Below are 23,202 nucleotides of genomic sequence, written 5' to 3'. Positions count from 1 at the left end.
AAAACAAAGAGAGGGAGAAAATGGCTGGCACTGGCTCAAAGTGGTACTAGATGAGTAAACACAACATCTCGTATTTTAGTCTGAAATAAGTGAACAAAAAAGAAAAGGGTGAACATGGTTTTTCTGCCTTCAATTACATTTTTAGATAGAATTATTGATTTTAGCCTTATAGACTCTTTAAGTACTGTTTTTGGAGAAGACAGAAGTTCCATTTCAAAAATAAGAAACTTTGATGATAGCTAAGGAGGGCACAGAATACTGTGAGCTTAACTGAACAACGTGCAACGGCTTGTTTTGTCCCTGAGCATGAGCAACAATATATGACCACTGCCTGCCCTTAGATGAAGGTGTTTCTAATATAATAACCCTCTTAAAGGAAGTACCGCAATGCAATATTCACTTATCTATGCCAAAATACTTAACACCATTTCTATTGGTTGATTGAATTATATTATCTGTTCTAAGTATGTTGAACCACTACACTTCTACTAGAAAGGCACTGTAATTATATAATTAATTTTATGGTTCCTTATCAACACGTAAGAAGCTTTCAACAGATACCGAATCTAGTTATACATATTCAAAAGCACAGATGAAGGTGACTTGCCTGTGATTTACACGACACCGATTGTTTGAATTGCAGCCTTTGTTGTACAACACAGAAGTTACAGTTAATAAATCCACATAGTTCCAGAGCTAGCTGCACTTCTGGGCCTGGGGATGTGAAGTTAGTTGGCATGTATCCTATACCTATGCCACCTATAGAAATTTACATTTCTAAATGCAATTGCAAGCCAAAATCTCTGTTAACCTGATAAATTCTGTTTGGCAAGCAAGAATTACTTGTATGGTTTGGCTAACATAGCAGTTGCCGTTAACTTCCCATTTATGTTTCTTTCCATGTAGAAGCAGAAGGAAGAAGATCCTGAAAGAAAGGATGAGTTGTGATAAAATGTGGATCCAGCCACTCCAGGTGAAACAAGGCATTTAGGTAACCTAGATGGTGCTAGGCACAGGTTGTGCAAGGAACCAGTCCAGCTACAAAATATAGATCCTCCCTTTTAATCTTGATAATGGTTCCTAACTGACAGAAGTAATTATATTGCCCTGCTTTTCTCCCCCTCATTTCCCTCAAATAAAAGTGGCTAAATTGTTCTCACGGAGTGAGTGGGTGTCTCAGGTTTTGTAAGACAGTTCTAAGTGTGCAACATGCTAATTCTGGGTTGAAAGCGATTGAATAACTTGACTGTGATTTTAATATTCTGTCTCCCTTGGGGAGAGTAAAGAAAAAATCATGTAGACTCATTACTGAAGGTAAGGAATGAAGAATGTACATTGGTAATTGTAAAAGAGTAATTCTGCAAAAGTTTATTTCAGTTGTTTGGTTTTCTATTTCAGTTGCTTCTTCAGATTTTTTCTGAAATTTGTTCCAATCATTAAAAAATAAATAAATAAAAGAAAAGGTGGTGATAAGAGCTAAAAGTACAATTCCTTAAAGAACCGTGTTATTTCACTTATAATAAAGCAGATGAAGAGGTAAATTGGCCACGGTCCATAACAAATGGAAGGAATACAAAGAAAATCTGAGTAGATCTCAAGTGCTTCCATTTCCTTTAAATCTTAAACTTGTGCTGCCTCCAGCAATGACTGTTTAGAAAAAGAACACTATCAGCCCTAACACTGAAGGACTCATTAAATAGGATTCATCTTGCCTAGCTTTATGAAGTTAAGCATCTAGTCTAAGCTAGTGTCTAGGTTCTCTTGTCAATGAAGTGAGACACACATCACTGGATGTAATTTACACTGTCCATTTAGAGCAAAAATAAATAAATTGTTTAGATTATCCATTTTTAGACAGCTAAAGCAAAGCGAATGAATTAATTCATTGTATCTGAACTATTCTGATGCTCACATCATCCTTTTTTGAGACAGATAGATGCCGTGGAGCACTTTCTATATCTGTATCTCCACACAGCATAATCCTTAAACCTGTAGATGACAAAAAGAGGCTAGTTTGTTGAAGTAAATAATCTACTTGGAATATACTGAAATAAAGATGAATTAAAAATACTTATGCTTACCTACTACTATGTTTAAGTTGTCCTTTTTCTGTTATGATGTTGTAGTCACATTTTTCCATCCTTCATTTTCAGGTTGTTCTGTTTCTGTATGAGACAGTCACAAACAGAGCAAAAGAAGCCGCTCAAATTAAAAGTACTTTTTTATAGAGTATATATTTGTCCTGGACCCTGTATATATTGCCTGAGCACCCTTTAATGTAAGTAAATATTACTATGCCTTTAAAAAAAAAAAAAAAAAAGTATTTGCAGCGTCACCATATCGGCTATACTGCTTCCAATGACTGAATTACCTGAAAGAGTTAAGCCGAGAGCCGTATGAGCACAGCTGCACTCAAGATAACTTCTTGTTCATTTATAGGGTCTAGAGCATGTATACATGGGCACCGAGTTTTCCAGGCGCTGGAATCGATGATCCTTTATGGGTTCCTTCCAACTTGAGATATCCTATGATTCTAACATGATCTGGCTGGGCTCACACAGGAATTCAAAGGCTGAGAAAGAATACAATACATTTCTAAACCCTGGAATAAAATCCTAAGTGCTGTTTTAATTAAAGATGTCTTGAGAGGGACAGTGCAACTGTCTGATAATCACCTACAATCAACAAGGCAGGGAAAAATCACAGGAGAGCAACGATGTCTACAGGCCAATGCTATGCTAAGATGCACTCTGAAAAAGAAAAAAAACAAACTTGTATCAGTCAAGGAATTACCAGCAGTAAAAGAAAAATATTAGTGGTCTTGTACAAGTCTGGTGAAATCTCTTCTAGATGATGGTGCAAACTGTCGGTTGCCTTTTCCACAGAAAGATTCATTCAGAACTGAAGAGGGAGGGTGACTTGGTAGATCAGTGAAATGCTATGTTGATCAGACACTAAAGAAACCTAGCACATTATCAGGTGATGTTTCCAGTGTTTTTCACCAAACAAAAAGTCAAGAACCAACACAACTGTAATGTATATGTATGTATTTAAATTTTGCAGAGCAGTATGATTTTTTTGCTGTTCTTTGTGGCGAGTGTGAAGAAATACTATGTTTGCTCCCGGTGATGAAGTGCTTAAAGACAGGAAGTACTTCTCATGAGATCTAGTGAAAGAAGCATATGTTATGCCCATAATGTTATAGAAGCAACTTCTCAGGAAGATAATTGATAGTGTTGTGCAATGTGTTTTCACCTGCTATTTGATGTGACTTGTCTGTACCTGTTGACATACCTTAGATGGGAAGGCTGGGTGGATCTCTATCTTATGAGGAAAGTAGTAATAACCATTTTTCTCCAAATATTACCATAGACAAAACTTTTACAAATGTTGTCTGCAAGTCTCTGCAGAGTGTGGACAAAGTCTACAAGCTCCATGTGCAGGAAATCATTGCTGGCTTACGAGCATTGTGCTGCTTCGTCTCTTGGAATTTGCAGTTCCTGTCCTGTATAGGAAAAAGAGTGGGTGGGTGCAGTGGCATAACAAAAAATCACAGAATCACAGAATGGTTTGAGTTGGAAGGGACCGTAAGGATCACCTAGCCCACCCCCCTGCCAGAGGCAGGGACACTTTCCGCCAGCCCAGGCTGCTCCCAGCCCCGTCCAGCCTGGCCCTGAGCACTGCCAGGGATGGGGCACCCACAGCTGCTCTGGGCAGCCTGGGCCAGCGCCTTGCCACCCTTGTAGCAAAGAATTTCTGAGGGATTTCAGCCTCTCCTTGACCCCTTTCGTGTACAGAGGACAGCGTTACATGTAAACTTTCAAATAACCATAACTCCTACCTGTGCTGGTTTGCACGGATTACATCAAGTAGCTGGAAATAGGATTCTCTTCCATGCATTTGAAGGCAGGGAGGTGAAAGTGTAGTGCCAGGATCCTGGCCAAAAGACTAAAAGCATCCAGACTTTGAGACAGTCTGGTAATCTGTCTGGGGTGATCTACGGCCACATAAAATTGAAGCATCCACTCAAAGTGTGTATCTCAATGCACTGTCCAGAGAGTGTCTAACTGGTCTCCTAAGGTAGGTAGCTAACAGAAGTTAGACACTTAAAGTTAGGTATGATGAGTCTAGACCTAAATGTTTGTCCTTGTAGGGAAAACAGACAAATTCTGTTCACTGCAATTCTAAAATAAAATAAGAGTGTCTGTGTATGCATGGAGAGAGGGCAGATGAGGCTGTCTGGTAGATCAGAACATCATTCAAACAAGGTAAAGATCCGGGCATAACCTTAACTCTGTTTTCAATTCTTCACATGACTGAGTTTGAAATAGTTTAACCATTTCCTGATTTTCAGTTGTTGGAGTTTATAGAACAGCTATGGAACAGGATAACATGAAAGTTATGTAGATCGATAAAGCTTGCAGTTGCAGTATTTCCTGTTTGTTCTAATAAGACAGTAATGCTTCCAGTGGGAGTAAGTGATCACGCACCTAATTCTACGTGTAGGTTTTATGTGATTCTTTATTAGGCCTTCCCTTTCTGTCCTCTGTTGGAGTAGCAAGGTAATTGCTGTCATGCACTGTAAAGCGAGGTGTGAGAAACAAGGCTGATGAGAGAAATCACTTCCACAGTGATGTTACAAAATCTATTATGCAGCAACTTTAAGTACGTGTCCGTAACTTTTGTATCCAACACCTTTTTCAGCTTATCTTCCATTTACCCTATTAACAGTACTAGAAGTTACTCCACATTAACACACCCCAGGTAGCAGAGTGTTAGGTGAATGCCTGTTTTCTTTGCTGCGTTGCCTGAGTTGGAGAGAAACTCAACAAATTAAGTCAGACTGTTTGGGTACTGAATGAGCTATCCTCCCTTACTTGCAACATGTAGTAATGGTTCCCATAAACCATCATGCCATTCTTCATATAGTTCAAGTTTTTCTCTTCCATGTTCTTGTGACATAGTATTCATAGCTTGGCTCAAATGACTTTCAAACGTGTTTTGAGTTTCCATGGCTCTGGGAAGCTCCTCCTTCATCTTGACGTTCCTACCTGCCTTGTTCAGACATGTGGAGCTACGTATTTAGTGACTCTTCAGCACTAAATTTGTGACAGGGAACTTCTGGTCTGATTTAGACAGAAGTATGGTGCTTTGAAAACCAAGTTGGAATTAAGTAAATGGGAATAATGCAAGGTTTTCCTAAGAGTTTAGGTTGTTAAGAGTGAGGGGAAATAGCTGGCAGAATGCTTCCATACGTTTCTGTAATTTCTTCAAGGGATTAAGGCATCCACCCCAAGCTTGTGGGTGCAGTTATCACCAAAACAGGGCATAATCAGCTGTACTAGTCAAAAAGGGTGTAACACGGTATGACAGAAAAGAGATTATATCACTCTTTCTATTCAGCAAGTCTGTGCTGCAGATCTTGAGTCATACACTGATGCTTTCTGGGGGGCAGTAGATAAGATCTGTTATTGTGAAAGAACACGTTACATCATATGAAGATGTAAAGATACGATTCTGTCAATGCCACCCTTCCATTCATACTGTAAAACCTTGTATCTGTGTTTCTGCACTGATATCTCATGCGAACATGGCAGCCATAGCACAACTGTTTATGTGACCATCTGGAGTGGTGAGCAGCAGCAAGTTACTGGGCATAAGCATAGGAAGTCGTTCAGTCAGAATACAGAGGATTTTTTCCAGCTGTTTCATACATTCTTTGTCTCTTTACTGACCTCCACTAGGTTACATCACTTACTCTCTCAGAAATTTCTGCAAAGTGGCACAAACAGAAACCACCTTTGCTGCATCGTTATCAAGAGGACCTCTCAGCACAGTGCTGGGTAACTAGTGGAGCGCACCCAAATAATGGGGAGCATCTGGAAAGAATGTGGCTAGCATCAGCTCTGTGCCACATCAGCTGCTCCACTAAAGCACTAGTTATCAGAGCCTTGCTCACCTGAGTCTTTTGTAGACCTGTGTTCAGGACCATTAACAAAATGCAATGAATTTCTAAAGATTTACTAAAGGTCCTTGCCAGCATTGTTACTGCTCCAACACAACTCTCCTGTGTGGCTCTAGAGGAAGTGTTCGGATTAAGCTGTATGCCACTGGTGATCTTTTCCCTAAAACATGTTCTTCAATTCAAGGCCAAAAGGGAGAGTTCATGGTCATCGAGTATTTCCACGAAGCAACAACAGTTGCAGTGTTTTGAACTGGAGGGGAATACGGATCAGCACACTTAGGATTCATTTTTTATGCATACGGTGTGCCACCACCCCTGAGGATTTTTGTAGTGTTCTTGTAATCAACTTTTATGAAAGGTATAAAGAGGTTAAGAGATGCTCTGCTATACTCTTACACAGGTCCATTGCTATTTACATTTGTCAATCTGATCAATGACCAATGAAAATGATGGGGGACCCACAATTTCTCTGGGCAACTTGTTCCGTTGTCTCACCACAATTATAAAAAAAAAAAAAAGGCTAAAGCCTTTGGGATTACTCTTATCTCCCGATCTTGCTTTTGCAGCTCCTGTGAACTGCAGGGATTGCTTGCAGCCAGGGTAAAGTGGGGAAGCTGCCACAAGTAGTGCATCAATCAACCCTGTAGCAACCACAGCAGCTGCTTCCAGGAACATACCTTTAGGAAATGTGTCCCTCCTAAATGCCGCCCAGCATCACTCGGACAGAAAGCAAATTCCCAAGCAGTTTTCCAAGCAAGCTTCTGTAGTTATTGCATGTGCTTCTTCTGACCCTCAAGATGGACAAACCTGAAAAAAATCAGCCAGTTAACGAGTGTCCAACTGCTAGCGAGTTTGTGGGCAAAAATTGTGCTCATCACGTTTCCTTGCCTGACTGCTATTTTAATGCCATGGAAACTTGTGGTAAACACACACCAAACGTTCAGCAAGCTCCTTGGGAGTTCTTGCCTTCTGGTATATGCAGGAAAGGTAGAAAATGGTGGTAAATTAACATCTATACAAAAACCATCTATACAAAGAAGTGATTGCTTCCTTTCTTTGACAGAAAAAAAAAAAGACAAATAGTTCCCTGATCTTCCGTAGTTAAGGGATGTTTGAGGTTCATGGAAATAATTTTGAGCCCATTATTGTTTCAAATTCTGTATTAGCTGGACTTTGCATTCTGTATTTTCCATTATTCATTTCTCTAGTTAGTACCGTCAGATTTCTTTCATTTTAGCATGCTGGAATACCCCAGAGAATGGACGAACTTGGAAAACACAGATATTTTGTTTCTGGGATCTGTGCTGGTCCTTATAGATTGGTCCCATGGCCAAATCATTATGCCCTGCAAGACTTCAGCTGCCAGCTCAGCTGTCCTCACACCTGAGTGTGAAGCATATTAAATAGGCTGTGCACTATAACGGGAAAATGCCTGTTTATTTCCTGCTCTCTCTTTTTAAGCATGTATGATAAAAATCCAGCTCAAGGGCTGTAAGTGAAATTAATAGGAAGAGGGTTTACTTTGCTCCAGAGATGCTGAAGAACACATAAATCTTCATCAGCTCAGTGCTTTTGGACAGCAACAGCATCATCGCTTCCAACAAGACACAATATTCAGAATCTATTTATTCTAAGGCAAACTGATACCTGTGATACTGGAGTTATCTTGTCCTGCTTGAGCTCTGCATCCTCACAAGCTGTGCATCTTGGCCTCAGCAAAAACTGTGGAAGAGAGTAGAAGTTGGAATATTTGCTAATAGGTATGTCTATAGTGCAGATTCATGTAATCCAGTGCAGAGAAAGCCATGCTGGCACTAGTCAGCAAGGTAAATTTGTGTGTGTGGACTTCTGCGTTCTCCTGTGTAGCCTGATTATGTGTGCACATTCTGGTTTGGAGCAAACTTGATTATATCCACACCGAGTTGCTTTGGGAATATATCCAGGACATTGTGGGTGAAGTAAGGAACTCTTCATTACTAAGAGCAGTTTCATGAGACACTGTGAATTCAGCAGGCTCTTTGGTTAATCTGGGAGGCAGACAAAAAGAAGTGAAAGAAGCATTCATTAAGAAAATCTGTAATGCTTTAGTGAGGTCTGTACATTTTGGAATAGGTCAGTTGCTTAGTCTTTTGGATGTATATTTTAAGAAAAATTAAAAAATTATCTTAGTTTGACTGGAAGATTTTACCAAGAGCATATAGCCCTGAAAGATAGTAACTTAGGAAAGGATGAAAAACACAGAAGGCTCTTGGTAAGAAGAGAAACCTGAGGAATGGAAAAACGAGTACAATTAATGCCACAGTATTAGTAAGGGTGACACTGCACAAAACTGTGGAGTCCTTTTATTGCTGCTTTTTGTTGTGGTGTTTTCTCAAAAAAGATAGAAAAGCAGAGTTAAGGAGCAAAGTGACTTAGAAAAAGAGGAGTAACAGTCCTGAGATTGGAATTTTTGGCTGAATTTGGCAAAATTTGGTTGAATTTTGGAGACTGTAAAAACATCTGGTGTTGCAACATCATGAAATAACCAGGTACTGGGAGCAGATTATTTTGCAGAGAAACTGCTTGCTGATTTTTCGGATTCATCAGTGATGGTGATTACGTGCACAGTATTTAAACCCACTGTATGTTACAGATAGGCCTCAGTGTTAGTCACACAGTTGCCCAAATCTGTGTTATTTTGGGGCAGAGGACAGAGATTAGCTAAACAACTTCATTTTGTCACACAACTATTCTTAATAAGTATTTGCACAGAGTCACTCTGGGGCTGGAATGCAGTAAGGCACTGGTTCTGGCCTGTTTAGGATTACTAAATTAAATCAGATGAAAGATGGTGGAAAAGCAGGCACATGAGCAGATCAGTTAAGTTGAAGGCATGGATGTACAAAAGCAATTTCTTCCACAGTTGGAGAATTTCTGGGAAAATTCCTTTTCTACAGACTGAATTAACGGCTCAGCTCAGTCTCAGCTGTGCTTCAGGCCTCCAACTGCCCCCTTTGTGCTCTGTCAACGCCGTGATCTCCTTCCCTGTCCCCAGCCCTGCCTAGAGGCTATCACACCATTGCTTTTTCATGCTCATGTCTTTGAGAGATCAATAACACCAGGCCTGTACTTATGAATTGTGTCCTTGCATTTATTTCTTTCTGAATACTTCCAAGTACTAGAGGAAAACCAAAGTTCTCTGATTCATCTCTTGATGAAATGCTTCCTGTCCTAGTTAATTTGGAAGTCGAGGTGTCTACCCAGTGAATAAGACAAACCATGTATTTCTTTTAAGCAGTCGGATTCAAAGGACAATTTTCTTTTGACAAATTGCACAACAAAGAGGATTGCGGTCTGCTGATAAGACAGGTCTTTTGGGCACCTGGATGTCCAGGAAGATGGAAAAATCACTAATACTGGTGCTGAGAAGACGGAAAGAAGAAAGGCATGGGAACTAGGCTCTGCTTTAGGCATATGATGGAGACTGATAATTTTTGAGTTATGGAGCTTGCAATACCAGTAGTAATTGCAGTAGTGGAAGTCAGACCTCTTCTGTATGCCAGCTGATTTAAGAGTACAGGACAAACACAAGAAAAAAAAAAAAAGTGGTCAACAAAAGCTTGAGGAGCTAGAAAGGTAAACCAGCCATCTTTGCTGTTGTGGCTCCTCTGGAGTCACTGTCTTGCTGTGCACAGCAGATTGAGGTTAGTAACACAGAATTTGTTCTTCTTACCTCTTCCTTTACTCTCATACATTTGCAGGATGCCTTTGTAGCATTCCATGTTGACAAGGTGCTGGTAAGCAAGTACTTGGAGTCGCTGCAGATTGGGGAGCTGACACCAGATCAACGCAGTATCGAGCCCACTAAAAATATAAGTCTATTCTTGTACATCAGAACAAAGGTAGATTAAAGGGAAATATTCTAAAATTAGACCTTGTTCTTCTGTATCAGCATAGCCCCTGAAAGAATGTGATCCAGGTTCTTCACAATTTTTTGTGTTACTGCTTAGAAACAATACATGAATATTAGTCTTAATCCACATGATGTGGCTGAGAATAAGATTCCTGAAGGTGACTTTTTTATCACAGTAACTCTAAATAAATATCAGAGCCTTGTTTTGCTCCAATGAGTAACACAGCTATCACCTTTTCTCCTTTCCCTTGCTTTGAAAAAGAGCTAACCAAACATTATGTAGTTCTTTTCAGCTGGTAGTAAACTCTCAGACTGTTCTCTCTCCTGTTGAGGGAGAGACAGCAGGACTGAGTGTTTCAGCCTTGAATTAAGTTTCATTGCCCTTTTGGACAGCCTGTTATAGCAGTCTCAAGGTCATTCACAGGATGATCATTCACAGAAGGACTGTCAGAGTAACCAGTCTGGTATGTCAAAGAAAACCTCATGAAAGAGGCATGGAAAACAGAATGGGAAGTCTCAGAGTACAAATATTACCTGGGCTGTATGGTCCTCATTGCTTCCCACTACCCAAGACTTTGTTTTCTCCATTCCTTCTAGCCTGCCCTGACTTTTCGTTTGCATAGTCCCACAGGACATGCTGAAGGGGGGCAAGATGATACGTGGCCCCATGCAACTCGGACATTAGAAATACAATTCGGTGCAGTCTGGCTGTCCCAGAGTGCCACGACCACACCTTCCTATGTAGGTGGGAACCTCGTGAACCCTCTTACCCATCCATGGACATGCCTTGCCTATTTCTTAATTCCATAGCTGGCCTGCACCAGAGCCTGCATGTGCCTGGCTCCATGCAGACTCCATTTCCCCAAAAAAGACTGGGAAAGTAGGCTGGCAAGCTACTTTGTGGGTTGGGTTGCATGGAGACAGGAATCAGGCTTGGGAGGTGTCTGCAGAGCTGGCAAAGACAAAGGTGGGTTGGCCTCGCACCTGCACTGCGCTCATTTCTTCTTCCATCCTCCTTCCTCAGTGCTCTCCAGCCTGAGGCTGACTCGGCTGTAGGTCCTATTTTTCATACAGGCATTTAACCCTCCCCTTTTCATCTTGGGAAGAGTAAAGTGAAGACCTATATTGATTATTGGGACTGGTGGCAGAAACGGAATAATTTCGTTCAAAAGTCCTACCACAAGATGGCACACTATGTTCATGCACATACAGTACAACCTCCACTAGGCACAACTTCCATCTGAGCCCTACTACCTGCCAAGAAGATGATGGAAGAAGCACCAAAGACACAGTTTTAGGGATTGGGAGTACAGACATCGTGCTGTGATGACTGCTGCTTGTTCCCCCGCTCTGCCTACCTTATCAGGCAAAGACATAGGGAAGAAGGGGCAGGTGGGGAGGAAAAGAAGAAGAGAAAAAAGCCATGACTTTTTAACCAGTATTATAACTTAAACCTTGAAATATCTAATTTCACAAAATTAATTATAAATGTGGTAAGAACACAAAGCCAAAGAAATTCACCAGCTAAAATTCATATCTATTCACCATCAAAACTATTTTTATTATAACTTATACATCACACCATCTTTTAATGGAGGAAATGTTCTGGTATAGTTATTACTGCATCATTCCATTCCAACCCAGAATGAGGGGATCTGTGACAGTAATTTCCTTCCTACCATATCCCAACATAGTTTTTTCTTATGGGCTGTTACCTCTTTTCTGGCTTGTCATAAACATATCCAGAACTACTTTCCAGTAATCACTTATTTATTTTCCTCTAATGGAGAAAAATTTCATGCTTGCTTAATGGTTTACGTCTGAAGGACTTTACAGAGCTGTAAGGCATTAAAGCCCTACACTAATGCAATGACGGTTTATAGAAAAGGCATATTCTGTATGTAAACTAATAGGACAGGCACAGGCACACAAGAGGGGGACAGTAGGAATGAGGGTTGTGGGAACTGTGCAAGAAAAGTGCCTCTAGAGAAGAAAGAATGGAAACGAGCAAGTTTCTTGTGCAGATTGCATAGTTTCCACTCAGCATTTTTTCTGCTGTTTCTTTCCACAGCTTGGGATCAAAAAGAAAAAATACATGCCATACAATCACCAACACAAATACTTCTTCATCAGTGAGTATCCCATTCTCCTGCAATACCACGAAGGGTACTAATGGGGCTTGTAGATCTTACTTTTGACCTTTTGGACTTGAGCAGAACTAAGGCACCTGCATCAAAGAACATAATAATCAAAGATCGTAATAATCAGTTTGCATCTAATTTTTGGAGGAGTTGAAGACCTGGCTGGATAAAATCCTGAGTACGCTGGTCTGACCTCATAGCTGATGCTGCTCTGAGATCCTGAGGTCCTTTCCATACTGAATCATATTATCCTATGTGAGATGAGGTTTCTATACCCTTCTTGCTCAAAGAATATTAATTCAGCTTGAAAATTTCTAACCAAATGGCTTAAGTTTGTTCCAGGGTAGAAAAAATAGTGGGGTATGCTTATCCCAGGTCAGCTTAGAACTGAACTGCTTTGCAAAAATAAGTCTACCTCTATTTGGACAGAGAAAAGGAGAAAGACTTAACTCACTCAGGAATTTACTTGGGAGAGTGAGATGAGGGCTCCAAGGACTGTTTATGTGAGCTGTATAATGTATGGCTATTAAAGCGCATCAACAAGAGGAAAACCTCAGAATGTCTCCACTGCCAGCGCCCTGATCTCTAGGCTCACTCCTGCCCTCTTCTTTCCATCTTAGTGAAGCTTTATTCTTTTTGCAATGCAGCACAATTTCAACATGGGACAAGGAGGTATTACCTCTTGCATCTCTCCAGAGTAGTCTGAAGCCTGCTGCTTGGGATGCTTGCCTGAAGGCAGCAGTATGAATCTGAAACCCAAACACCCAGCAGAAATGGGCACTTTCAAGGTGTGATTCATTTGACCTATGTTTTTTCCCCTTGACCTCTGAAGGTGGCAGGAACTGCACCCCAGCAGTGCCGGTTCTCTCGACTGACTAGACAGAACTAGCAGGGCTAGTTCAGATGCGTGTATCTCAGATAGGCAACTCCAAGATGCCAAGTTCAGGAAGGTGATTCTATCCTAGATCTTCCATGTCCTCCACAGTGGCTCTGAGCTACACCATACCACATCTTCCCATAGTATTCAAATTCAAGTAACAGTCTGGTTTTTAGTGGTTTCTTTTTGGTTTGTTTTTGAAATGTAAGTAAGTTTTTGAAGTGTTAAGATGTTCATTTGGAAGATGAAGGTTGAGTTTGAATTCTTGCAACCCAAAATCCCTAGTAGGCAAGGGATTTTGTACTCCTGTTGTTCCCCTGCTTTGAACAATTGAGTGGGGAGCCTGATAAGCTTTGGGGCTGTGGCTTGAGAACAAACTCCTCTGTGGTTGTTTCTCAGTTAAAAGCCTAAAATGAAATCTTAGGTTTCTAAGCTCTGTCAGCTTATGAACAGACCTAGAAATGTGTAGAAGCACTAATACAACATCCTAACCAGTACCAGTCAGTGGCTTTCTCGCAAAGTGGTTACCTGTGATACTGAAAATGATTATTAAGTTTCTGCCTTATTTTTCAGGTTTCTACACACCCCTTTTTTGGTTTGACTCTTTTCTAAAAGAAGCCACTCATGGCCATATCTGTCCATGAGGAAGTGGAAGGCAATAATACTACCTGTGTTGACAGGTGACAGCAGTACCAGGCTGTCCTGAACCAATCTTTCTGTCTTACCGTTGTTTTACCTCTTGAGGTCAGCAGGCTCCCAGATTGCTTACTGTTTGCGCTGATGCACACCGATTGTCATCCAGAAAATTCTGCAGTCCTAAAACTTCTCAGACTATTCTCCATATTGAGTAGCTGTTCAGGAATTCTTTGCTTCCAATTGGATTATCTGTCATTCAGTCTGTGACATTACCAGTGATAATGAATTCTCCCTTACAGCTCTTCCTCCACTCCTGTTTCCCACCTACTTCCACTACCACACATTTTATATTGCATACACAAAACTGTACTGGGCAGTAAGTATGCGACTTGTGCAACCAAGAAGGGGTCAGGTGTGGGCCTTCTACCTTTCTTCTGAATGTGCAGCCAGCTTCTGTCCAGAGCTCAGTCCCTGCTGTGTGACACTGCGTGCTGTTCAGTTAAGCCTAATATGACAGTGTTTGGTGCAGTGTTTTCAGTGGCTCTGCATGCTTTCTGCCAAACCAATCACGTTCCTCAGCTCCATGATAAAGGCCTGAAAACAAGCAACAGACTGTTTGGCTTGTAGTGCTTTGCCTTGTTTGCAGAACCACGGAGCATACTGCCTCCTTTGGTTTGGGAAGCAAACTGGAAGGTCCACTGTGGTCAGGAATGGGAGGATGGGGATTTATAGGAACCGCTGTCCTTGATTTGTTAGCAGCATGCATACACTTGGCATAATTTCCTATACCAGGCAGCCAGAATTAATGCTTCATTCTTCCTTCTCTGGCCTGTGTTACACATACAGGAAGAAGAGCAACTTCCAGCCAAAATGAGAGCGTTGGTCCAGCATTTAGTTCACTGTGGAGTCCTGGGCAATGATTTGATACAAGTCTTCAGCTCTTGTTTCTGAATACACAGTCTCTTGCTAATATACCAATCTACTTACTAGGCAATGAGTGATCAGACTCATCTGTTATAGCAAGCTGTGAAAAGTATTATTAGCTTATGTTAACTTGGATTGTTCCAGATGATTCAATTCAGCAAAACCCTATAAAAGCTGAATGTAAATTGTTTTCTTGTATATATATTATGAAGCTTAGAAAAAGAGTTAAGCACGTTTAATTTATGATTTTCTTTTCTTGTTGTCTCTGGTTTTGATAGGACTTGGCCTGGATGCTGACCTTCTATATCAGATTTTTTTATTTATGGATCACTATTAGAAATCAAGAGTCTTCTAGCATATTACTTTATGTTCAGGTGATATCTTTTTAGATGGTTCTTCCACCTTCCTCCATGTATTCTTTCTGCCTGCCTGCCTTTCTCTGCCTTTGCTTATCTTTCCATTTTCTCCTTTACCATCTCATTTTTTGCTTAGTTTTTTAATTCCGTAAAATTAAACTAAGACTGTTCTGCTCAGTTGCCAGTTCAAGTTTTATGTTGCCTCATTGGCTCTGGCAGCAAAGACACTTCACTGAGTGCTGACCAAACTGAGAAATATTTATCTAATATTCAGTACTTTGGGTGTTGGGTCTACTACTTGATTAGAGAAAGAAGATTTAACAGCTTAGCCTGGGCTTACAGATGCCCAGGCATTACCCAGCAGCATTGGCCTGAATGGACAATATGCTCTGCACTTGGATTGTTTTACTGATTCTAATCAGTTTGGTCCTTGGCTACACATAAAACAAGATGAACACCAGGCTATGTCAGTTTTATAACAAAACATATTAAATAATGATGAATTTCATAAGGAAGTATGAAACTTCCAGGTTTTGGAAGTTCTTCCAGGTGTGAATTAGCAAGGCTGGTGTTCAGCCATGTGTCTGTAAGTCTGGCTATGCTGTTTTATGTCAATGGCTTGTCACTGAGCTTGTCACCTGTTACTGAATTCTGGCCTTTTGCCTGATTGCACAGGATGCTGGAGAGCAGCTGGTTTGTCTGGGTTTCACAGATGAACCATATCCCCATGGATATTTACTATGACAACAATTTGGACTGGGTATTTACTCAGGTAAAATATTTTCCATTCTTAAGAATTGTGGCCATACAGGTACAAATTCCAACCATAAGACAAGCAAGTCCTCTTGGTAACTGGGAAGTGGAGGTTAATAGGATAACAGGATTCTGTTCTGGTAACAGTAAAGGACAACAGCAATGACACGTTCATGGGCAATCTGAAATGAAAGCTAGGTCCCAGCTCTATTTCCTAAACAACCCCACCTCCTCGCTTATTGCGCCATTCTTCTGCTTATGCAGAGATGGAAGTTTGTGTCCTACTCTTGCTGACCAATTTGGCACTACTGGAGTGCCAGTGTGGAGCCCCCTCTTTGCAGAGACACTAATTGGAGCCCAGCAGCAAAGTCTGCCTGCCACAGAAGTACCCTGCCATCTCTGCTTTTTCTGCAGACATAGGTTCAAGAAGACCCAGGAGGAACTTTTGACTGTCTGTTCACATGCATTCACAGGAGCACAGAGCCAACTGCTAGCTTTACCTTGGCCCATGCTAGCCAATCTACATACATCTGCTGGTCCATAAAGATGAAGCAGGATTATAATCCCTGGCTTGAGGTAGTTCATTTTAGGCTAAAAGAAACAATAGAACAGAGTAGCACAGCATATTGTGCTCTTTAGACAAGTGAAAAAGGCTGCACTCACCAATCTGTACTGATTTCACTTTCCTTTCCCCTCCTCTAGCTCCAGGCAACATGCAACGTTGAGCAGTCCCTGCTCGATGACTGGTTTACTGGGCATCTGAACTTCCAGATTGATCATCAGTGAGTATACATCTTGAGAGAGAATTTTCTTCCTTTTTTTTTTTTTCCCCTATTCTTCTTTGCTCCAAATTCTACAAGTAGTTGTGGGGCACCAAGGAATTTGCCTTTAAAAAGGCTGAAAACTCTAAAGAGAATCAGAATGTAATTCATAAAGCTTCACTGGACTCACAGGGAGGCGGAAATGACTAGTGAAAATTGAATATGGGCAGGATCTATGAAACCGTACAGACAGCAACAGGGTCTAACCAAAGCAGTAGCTTGTAAGCATTAGTGAAAATGTACATGCTAAGGCACCCTGTTTATAGTCTGACACAGTAGTTTAAGCCTACCTATACTGACTACTTATGCTATTACTCTGAGAGATGCAACTGAAATATGGGCTCATCTCTTTTTCTGGGCAATGGACACGGTTACTTCTGGAGAAAGGGGAAGAGGAAAGTAGTTTCTTCCAGTTCATGGCATCGCTTAATTTGGAGAAGTGTTGCTTCAGAGATGCTAGAGAGAACTGTGGAAAATAACAGAGGGGTAAAGCAGGAAAGTCTTATGAGTTACTTGTGCTAAAAGCACATGAAGGGGAAAGAACCACCAGGAGCAGCTACAGACCCTACTCAGCATGAGCTAGGGGATCCCTGGGAAGTAATAATGAACACGAACACGGGAAAGGTACTATTTCTTACAAAGCACTGGAAAAGAATTTGTCTGTCTCCTTTTCACAGCCTATTCCTCTCAATGCCAAGACACAACTACTGGAAGGTGGCTCCTCTGGTGAAGTCCTTGTGTGCCAAACATGGCATTGAGTACCAACGTAAGCCGTTGCTCACAGCTTTGGCAGACATTGTGTGGTAAGTAACACCACACTGTTAAAAAATTGCAGAAGGATGTAGGAGAGACTGGAATCCTGAGAACAAGGGTTAGCCTGTTCTTCTCTTACAAATCAACACAGTGAAACCCTCATTTCCATTGTCCCCACCAACACTCCTCTAAACAATCCTGCATAATGTGACCTCCTGTGCTCTCTCTTTCTCTCTCTCAGCTCTCTGAAGAATTCAGGAGAGCTCTGGCTTGATGCCTACCTACACAAATAAGACAACAAGGCTTGATGATATCATTCACAGCCTGCCACACCTTTGCATTTCCAGCAAGCTGAGAAGCAGGGACCACAAGGGACTCCATGGCAGAAGAAAATGGATGAGAACTGAAGGACATGATTCCAATAGAAATGAAGTTACCTGAATTTTACTTCTGGTCTTTCCTGGTGTTTTGTTTCAGATATGTTAAGAGTGGGTAGGGCAAGCAGGAGATGAATGGTTAGAACAGGGAGAAACTCTTTGCTGCATCTAAGTAAATATGGCCAAGACCATTTCTGAACTTGAGTATGTGTTCAAGTCAGATCATGGACTAGCGCAGCTGCACACACTTAACTTCATTTCAGAGTCCTCTGACTATTTTATTTATTTTTAGGTACTCCATATGTGGAAGGTTTAATGCTTAATAAAACATTTGCTTATTTGAATTCATTTGAAATTGCACAGGATTTTGAATTAACACTGTGTTCCAGCAATGCACTTAAATCATAATAAACTACATATCACACCTAGGAGTACAGCAATTGCAATATTCAGTTGAGTAACAACATAAATGTGTTTCTCATTTCTGTTCTCTGGAGCATCCTCATTGTCACAATGCCAGGCATCCCCAGTTGTCAGGAAGAAATACATGTGTTGAAACCAGCTCAAGCCTCCTGCTCTCTTCAAAGTTTCTTTATTAGTTTTTTGGGGGTTTTTTGTACTTTGTGCTGGGCTAAGCCATGTGTACACTCCCTATGCTGGTCTGGCCGAATTATTTATAATCATGAGGTCTCCACTGTCAAGTCTGTGCCCTAAAGTGCTCTTAAGTACTTCATACCTGTACTCTTTCATGCCACATCCTTTGTCTTCATTTCTCAGTTGCTACTATTATAGCAGGTCTGTATTTCCTTATGTGGACAGCTATATCTCATTCTACATAGAGTAACTGCATGGTACTGCTATCTATTATAAGACTATCATCATCCTACAGAAAGATAAACCAAAAGTAAAATAAATTGGCCATAAATATTTGGTCAAATAGAAAAGTCGCTGTTGCAACTAAAACAAAACAAAGTTGCAGACAGGCCAGGAAAAGACCAGACTAAGCAAGCCCAAGTTCTGAAGCTTTGCAAACGCAATATGATGTTGAGCCATTATTTTCCTCCACACAATTCGTATCAATCATAAACCCATTATAATCACTAAATCACTGTTATAATCAGTAGAAGCAAGTTCAGAACTTCTGCACTTAAACATTCAATCAAGTTCATGGTGGGGAACAGGTTTGTTTCTTCATTGCCCTCAGAGTGAGCTGTACTCACCTGGAGCCTGAGGCTTGCAGGCGCTGCTGAGCAAGACTCTTCTGGCAGGGTATGCTTCTCGGCTCCTCAGTCTTGCCTCAGTCCATGGCGTTTGCACTGCTCCTCGACCAGATGCTAGCCGCAGGTGAAGTCACAGCAGGTAACGTCACTTGCTTAGAGAATGATGGGGTTCTACAAAAAAAGTATAGAATAAATAAGCTAATGCCTAATATAGTTACATGAATAAAAAATACATATCATACTGTTGATTAGCATCATAGGTTCATAGTAGAAAAGTAGATCCAATACATACACAAGCTTGTAAACTACTGGATAGGGTTAGGTTTAGATTAGATCATTAGAGTAAGGGTTAAGGTTAGGGTAAGGCTTCAGGATCAGGGTGGAGGATCCATTTGCTTCAGGACAAGCATTTGACTTGACAAGGTCAGGGTTCACATTATTGTTGAGGTTAGCATGAGGGATGGGCACTGTGAGATGCCTGCATCCACTAAAGGCACTCGCAGTGCATCTGAAGGTATTCTTCACCCACGCTAGACAGCACAAAAATGTATAGGCATGCCCATCCTGCCCCTCAGACAGCTCCGGGTGATGCCTGAACACACCAAAAGGCACTCACAAAGCCATGGTGCACACCAGAGGGCCCTCGTAGATCACTGCAGGGCAGTCAGCTCTAGGGTTAGTGTTGAGATAAGGATTAGAATAAACAGCTAAGTTTAGGGTAGGGTTTCAGACTTAGCATGAGGCATCAGGTTAGCCAGAGCCCAGCACAAAACAGACACCCACTGGGACTAGGGCTCCACACAGAAGTGGCCAAGTGTAAAACATCAGCCTACCGAGAAAAATTTTCAAGTAGATCCAACAGCAGCTGGATTGCTCAGGCTTTTGTGCTTCCCAGTGTGATACAGGTAACACCTGGACTGTGCTGCAAGAGAGAGGATAAACACTCTCACTGTTGGCTAGGGAACTTTTTTTGGGGTTTTTTTTGTTTGTTTGTTTTTTGCTTATAGGTACATGAATTAAGAGTTATGGGTTATATGTTATGAAATCTTAAGACCTGAACGGTGAATAAGTGAATTCACATGATAGACTAGTCTAAGCAACAGGGGATTGACCCCTCTTTGTCATATTTCTTAAAGAGCTCATGAAATTAATTTTAAATCACAGAGCATGTCACCCTGTAACTTTGAGAGATCCAAATGGACCGAGACAAGCAATAACCTTAACCCAAAACCTAATAAGCCTAAACCCAAACCCCTAATGGCCCCAACCCTCAACCTAAACCAAAGAGGCCCTAACCCTAATGTTAACCTAACCCTAACTCTAATAGTCCCAAACCCTAAAAGGTAACTCAAACTGTAATATGCCCTAACCATAACACTAACCCTAAAGCTAACTCTTAATGACCCTAACCCTAATATTAACAGGCCCTAACCCAAACACCAGTAGGCCCTGACCCTTACCTTAACCCTAACTCTGACGTCCCTAACATTAATAGGCTGTAGCACTAAGCATAACTCTAACCTCGGTGACCTTAACCCCAACCCAAACCCTAACAGTCCCTAACACTAACCCTAAGCCTCAGCCTAACCCTAGCAGCCCTTACCCCAACCCTCATAGTCCCTCACTAACATCTCTAACAAAACCTAACCATAGCCCATTCAGACAAACAGATTTGAAGTTTTTTTGACTAAATGAATTAAAATGCATTTTTCTTTTTACTTCCTATGCCTTGCTACCTAGGGGGGAGTTTATATTACAACTTTTGGAGCTCATTCATGCTGTGTAGTTATAGAAAGTCACATCAAGATTCTAAACATCCTAGGAAGCTTTGAGGGGCTGTAAGCTTTCTTGCTTCCCAGTGAGGTTTACAGCTCTGAAATGAGCCTGAGTTTGGATTACAAATAAAATGTGGTGAGGAAGGTGGGACAAGAAAGCAGGGAAGAGGGCAGAGTTGCTTATGCAAGTTTGGCTTGTAGGAACAACAGCCATGTGAACTCATCATGATGCAAGGTTGCTCCTGCTCCAGAGTACATCCTGGCTACTTTTTAAATCAGCATCACACAAGGTTGCGTGCCAGCTGTTTGGACTCAAGCGCTGGCTGCATACTGTAAGGGAACAAGATACAGGATCCAGACTCAAGGTTTTAAGACAGACATATAGACTTTTGTCTGTCAAAACTTAAGGCCAGGCTTGTTAAGCTCAAGCTTACTAAGGCAGTTTTGAGAGTTCAAGAGTAAACTGAATTACCTGAGTGGACTTAGATTTTGACTCTGCTAGGCAGAAGGCGAGGCAGGGAAAGAGGCTGATATAGGTACTTCGAATCACCCTTGAGAGGAGGCAATATCTTTCTGTTGATTAGTAAGGGAGTGTGCTCTTTGTCTCAAGCAAGTACCATTGTGAGTACATACTCAGACCCTGAAATAAAATACTAACTTCTGGAAAGCGGACTTTGGGAACAAAAAAATTAATTTTGAGTATCAGCATTTAAGACCAGTTTCTTACAATAATGAAAATGATTAGGTTAATAGACAGAGATCTTGACTGGTAAAAATAAAGATATAAGAAATCTTCCGATTAGATAACAAGCAGACTTTGTGTTGTTTGTGCAATGATTACCTGAATGATGTGTGTCATACTCAGTACTGACTTTTACTTAAAAACCTTTAACCCGGTATAGTCAGCCAGAATATGCAAAAGATTTGTTATTAAACAGTTTTCTGCCTTGGAAAATGTGCAATTATGTTTAGATGTTAACAGCAGAAAGTGTAATTCCTGAACCATAGGATTATAAGAAGCAATTCCTGAAAACTCTGTGGGAGAAGTAAGGAGCAAAGCAGGACTCAAAACACTATCAGTTATTCACAAACACATTTCCACTATTTTAAAAAGCCTTTAAAAATTACCTTCAGTAGTCTCTGAAAATAATTTCCTTGGGTAGATGAGAGGCCCAGTTTTGAAGACCAGTATTTAATTTTTGGAACTTCAGCATCATTAGGCTTCTAGTGCAATTTGCAGTCAGGACCCCTGTAAATCAAAATGCAATTTAAAAAAAAAAAAAAAAAAGCGCTCTGCAAATGTTTTCATTAGCTGAGGACCCAACAGTGTGCAAATGAGGCAAGGTATGCCTGAAGGTTAAGCAAGACTGAGATGAAAGGCTGTGGATTAATATGGAATAAAGCCTAAGCAATATGGATCAACGCCAGAGCAAACAGGAGAAGTTGCTAAATTTTCCCCAGGTATCTTCAGCCAATCTTATCAGTATGGTAGGTAGTATAGGTTTAGATGAAAGGCTGCCTGTATTATCTCAGGAGAATATTTAATAGCTTGGTGAGATTTTACAAAGAAGATATAACTGAGAAGGCCAAAGAAGAAAACACATACATACTAACTACACAACCCAACATAAACCCACAAAAATAACTACTCTTATGTAAAGAGGTTACAGTGCATGAAAACAGAGTGGAAGTAAAATTAGCATCACTATGACAGCATCTTCTCTATATGTGAAGAAAGATGGAAATTATACAAAATATTAACTGACTTACTCTAAAATACAGCCTTCATTCCTGCAACTCTGAAATGCAATTTATGTTCTTTTCCAATGGTCAAATCTTGAAGTCAGATGTTCAGGACAGACAGTTTCCACTGAAAATAATTTTGAAAGCTTGAATTGAAAATTAAGTATTTTTTCTGATAAACTCTCTCTAGAGAAGGGTATATTTTAAGAAATATCAGCATGCATGAAAAAAATCAGTTTTATACACAGCACGTAATTTTAATAGCTAGATATTAAGTTAAGTTAATGAACTAAGCACACTCATTATCTTTGCATTATGAAGCTGAATGGTAAATGATAATAAAAAAATCTTAATCTTTTAACAAAAAGCTGTATCTATTAAAATGTTGACAGGTCTCAGCCTAATTTTTTATATAATCACAGTTTATTTCATGGAAGTAATGAAACTATTCCTCATCCTGCAGTCTTCACAAACTTGTACACATATGCCTATCAGATGCATAACTTCACTAATAAAAGCTTGTGACTTACTTGTTTTAAATTTAAACAAAGAGCAACATTTAGGAAAAGTAGCAAATGTCCAAAGCACGTTGGACTCTGCACATACGCAATAAGTAAAGCAGGGAAAATGAGATTTCTTTGTTCTCGCTTTTCCAACTTCCCTCCACAAAGGCAAGAGCATTATCAAGACCCCGTAGACAATACAAAAACTATGATTAGGCAGAGCTACGTGCTTTCAGCTCCTTCGTACGTGCCAGTTTTCATTTGCCCCCTCATCTCAAGCGACACAAAAAGTAACACCAGTCTTACTGCCTGATTTAACTGGGTTTAACAGAAAGATTAGGGGAAAAAATGTGAGTGAGGCAAAATATGTTAGACTTTTGTTAAAGATTACACCTTCAGGCAGAGCAAGTATTGTGTAATTTAAAGCAGCACTGGTTTGGCCAGCTTGTTTGCCAGGGTCCAGTCA

At 40.7% G+C, this 23,202-nt stretch overlaps 1 protein-coding gene and 2 long non-coding RNA genes across 3 annotated transcripts in view; 1 reads left to right on the top strand and 2 right to left on the bottom strand.

The window, feature by feature from the left end:
* LOC106112851 (acyl-CoA (8-3)-desaturase-like) overlaps nt 1-17,411 on the top strand; it is a 48,041-nt gene extending 30,630 nt beyond the window's left edge. Inside the window, 8 exon segments of the mRNA XM_027795339.2 lie at nt 11,929-11,989; nt 13,811-13,887; nt 14,714-14,751; nt 14,753-14,809; nt 15,467-15,563; nt 16,247-16,326; nt 17,043-17,168; nt 17,360-17,411. Coding sequence (XP_027651140.1) covers nt 11,929-11,989; nt 13,811-13,887; nt 14,714-14,751; nt 14,753-14,809; nt 15,467-15,563; nt 16,247-16,326; nt 17,043-17,168; nt 17,360-17,411 — 588 coding nt within the window.
* The window catches only part of LOC114013863 (uncharacterized), a 42,205-nt gene extending 23,323 nt beyond the window's left edge, over nt 1-18,882 (bottom strand). Inside the window, exons 1-6 of the long non-coding RNA XR_008748834.1 lie at nt 18,716-18,882; nt 7,613-7,687; nt 6,643-6,772; nt 3,295-3,505; nt 2,372-2,750; nt 2,082-2,165 (exon numbers count right to left, since the gene is read on the bottom strand). This is a non-coding gene — a long non-coding RNA (uncharacterized LOC114013863). The remainder of the gene's footprint in view (nt 1-2,081; nt 2,166-2,371; nt 2,751-3,294; nt 3,506-6,642; nt 6,773-7,612; nt 7,688-18,715) is intronic.
* A 672-nt stretch (nt 18,883-19,554) lies between these two features.
* Nucleotides 19,555-22,354, bottom strand: LOC114013866 (uncharacterized). The gene is made up of 3 exons (XR_003557119.2): nt 22,261-22,354; nt 21,619-21,739; nt 19,555-19,637 (listed from the first exon to the last, which is right to left on the bottom strand). It is a non-coding gene; the product is annotated as an uncharacterized LOC114013866 (long non-coding RNA).
* Between the last annotated feature and the right edge of the window lie 848 nt (nt 22,355-23,202).

This window comes from Falco peregrinus, chromosome 9 (genome assembly GCF_023634155.1).
Source record: "Falco peregrinus isolate bFalPer1 chromosome 9, bFalPer1.pri, whole genome shotgun sequence".
Classification (NCBI taxonomy): Eukaryota; Metazoa; Chordata; class Aves; order Falconiformes; family Falconidae; genus Falco; species Falco peregrinus.
This window is presented reverse-complemented; position numbering and strand designations above follow the sequence as displayed.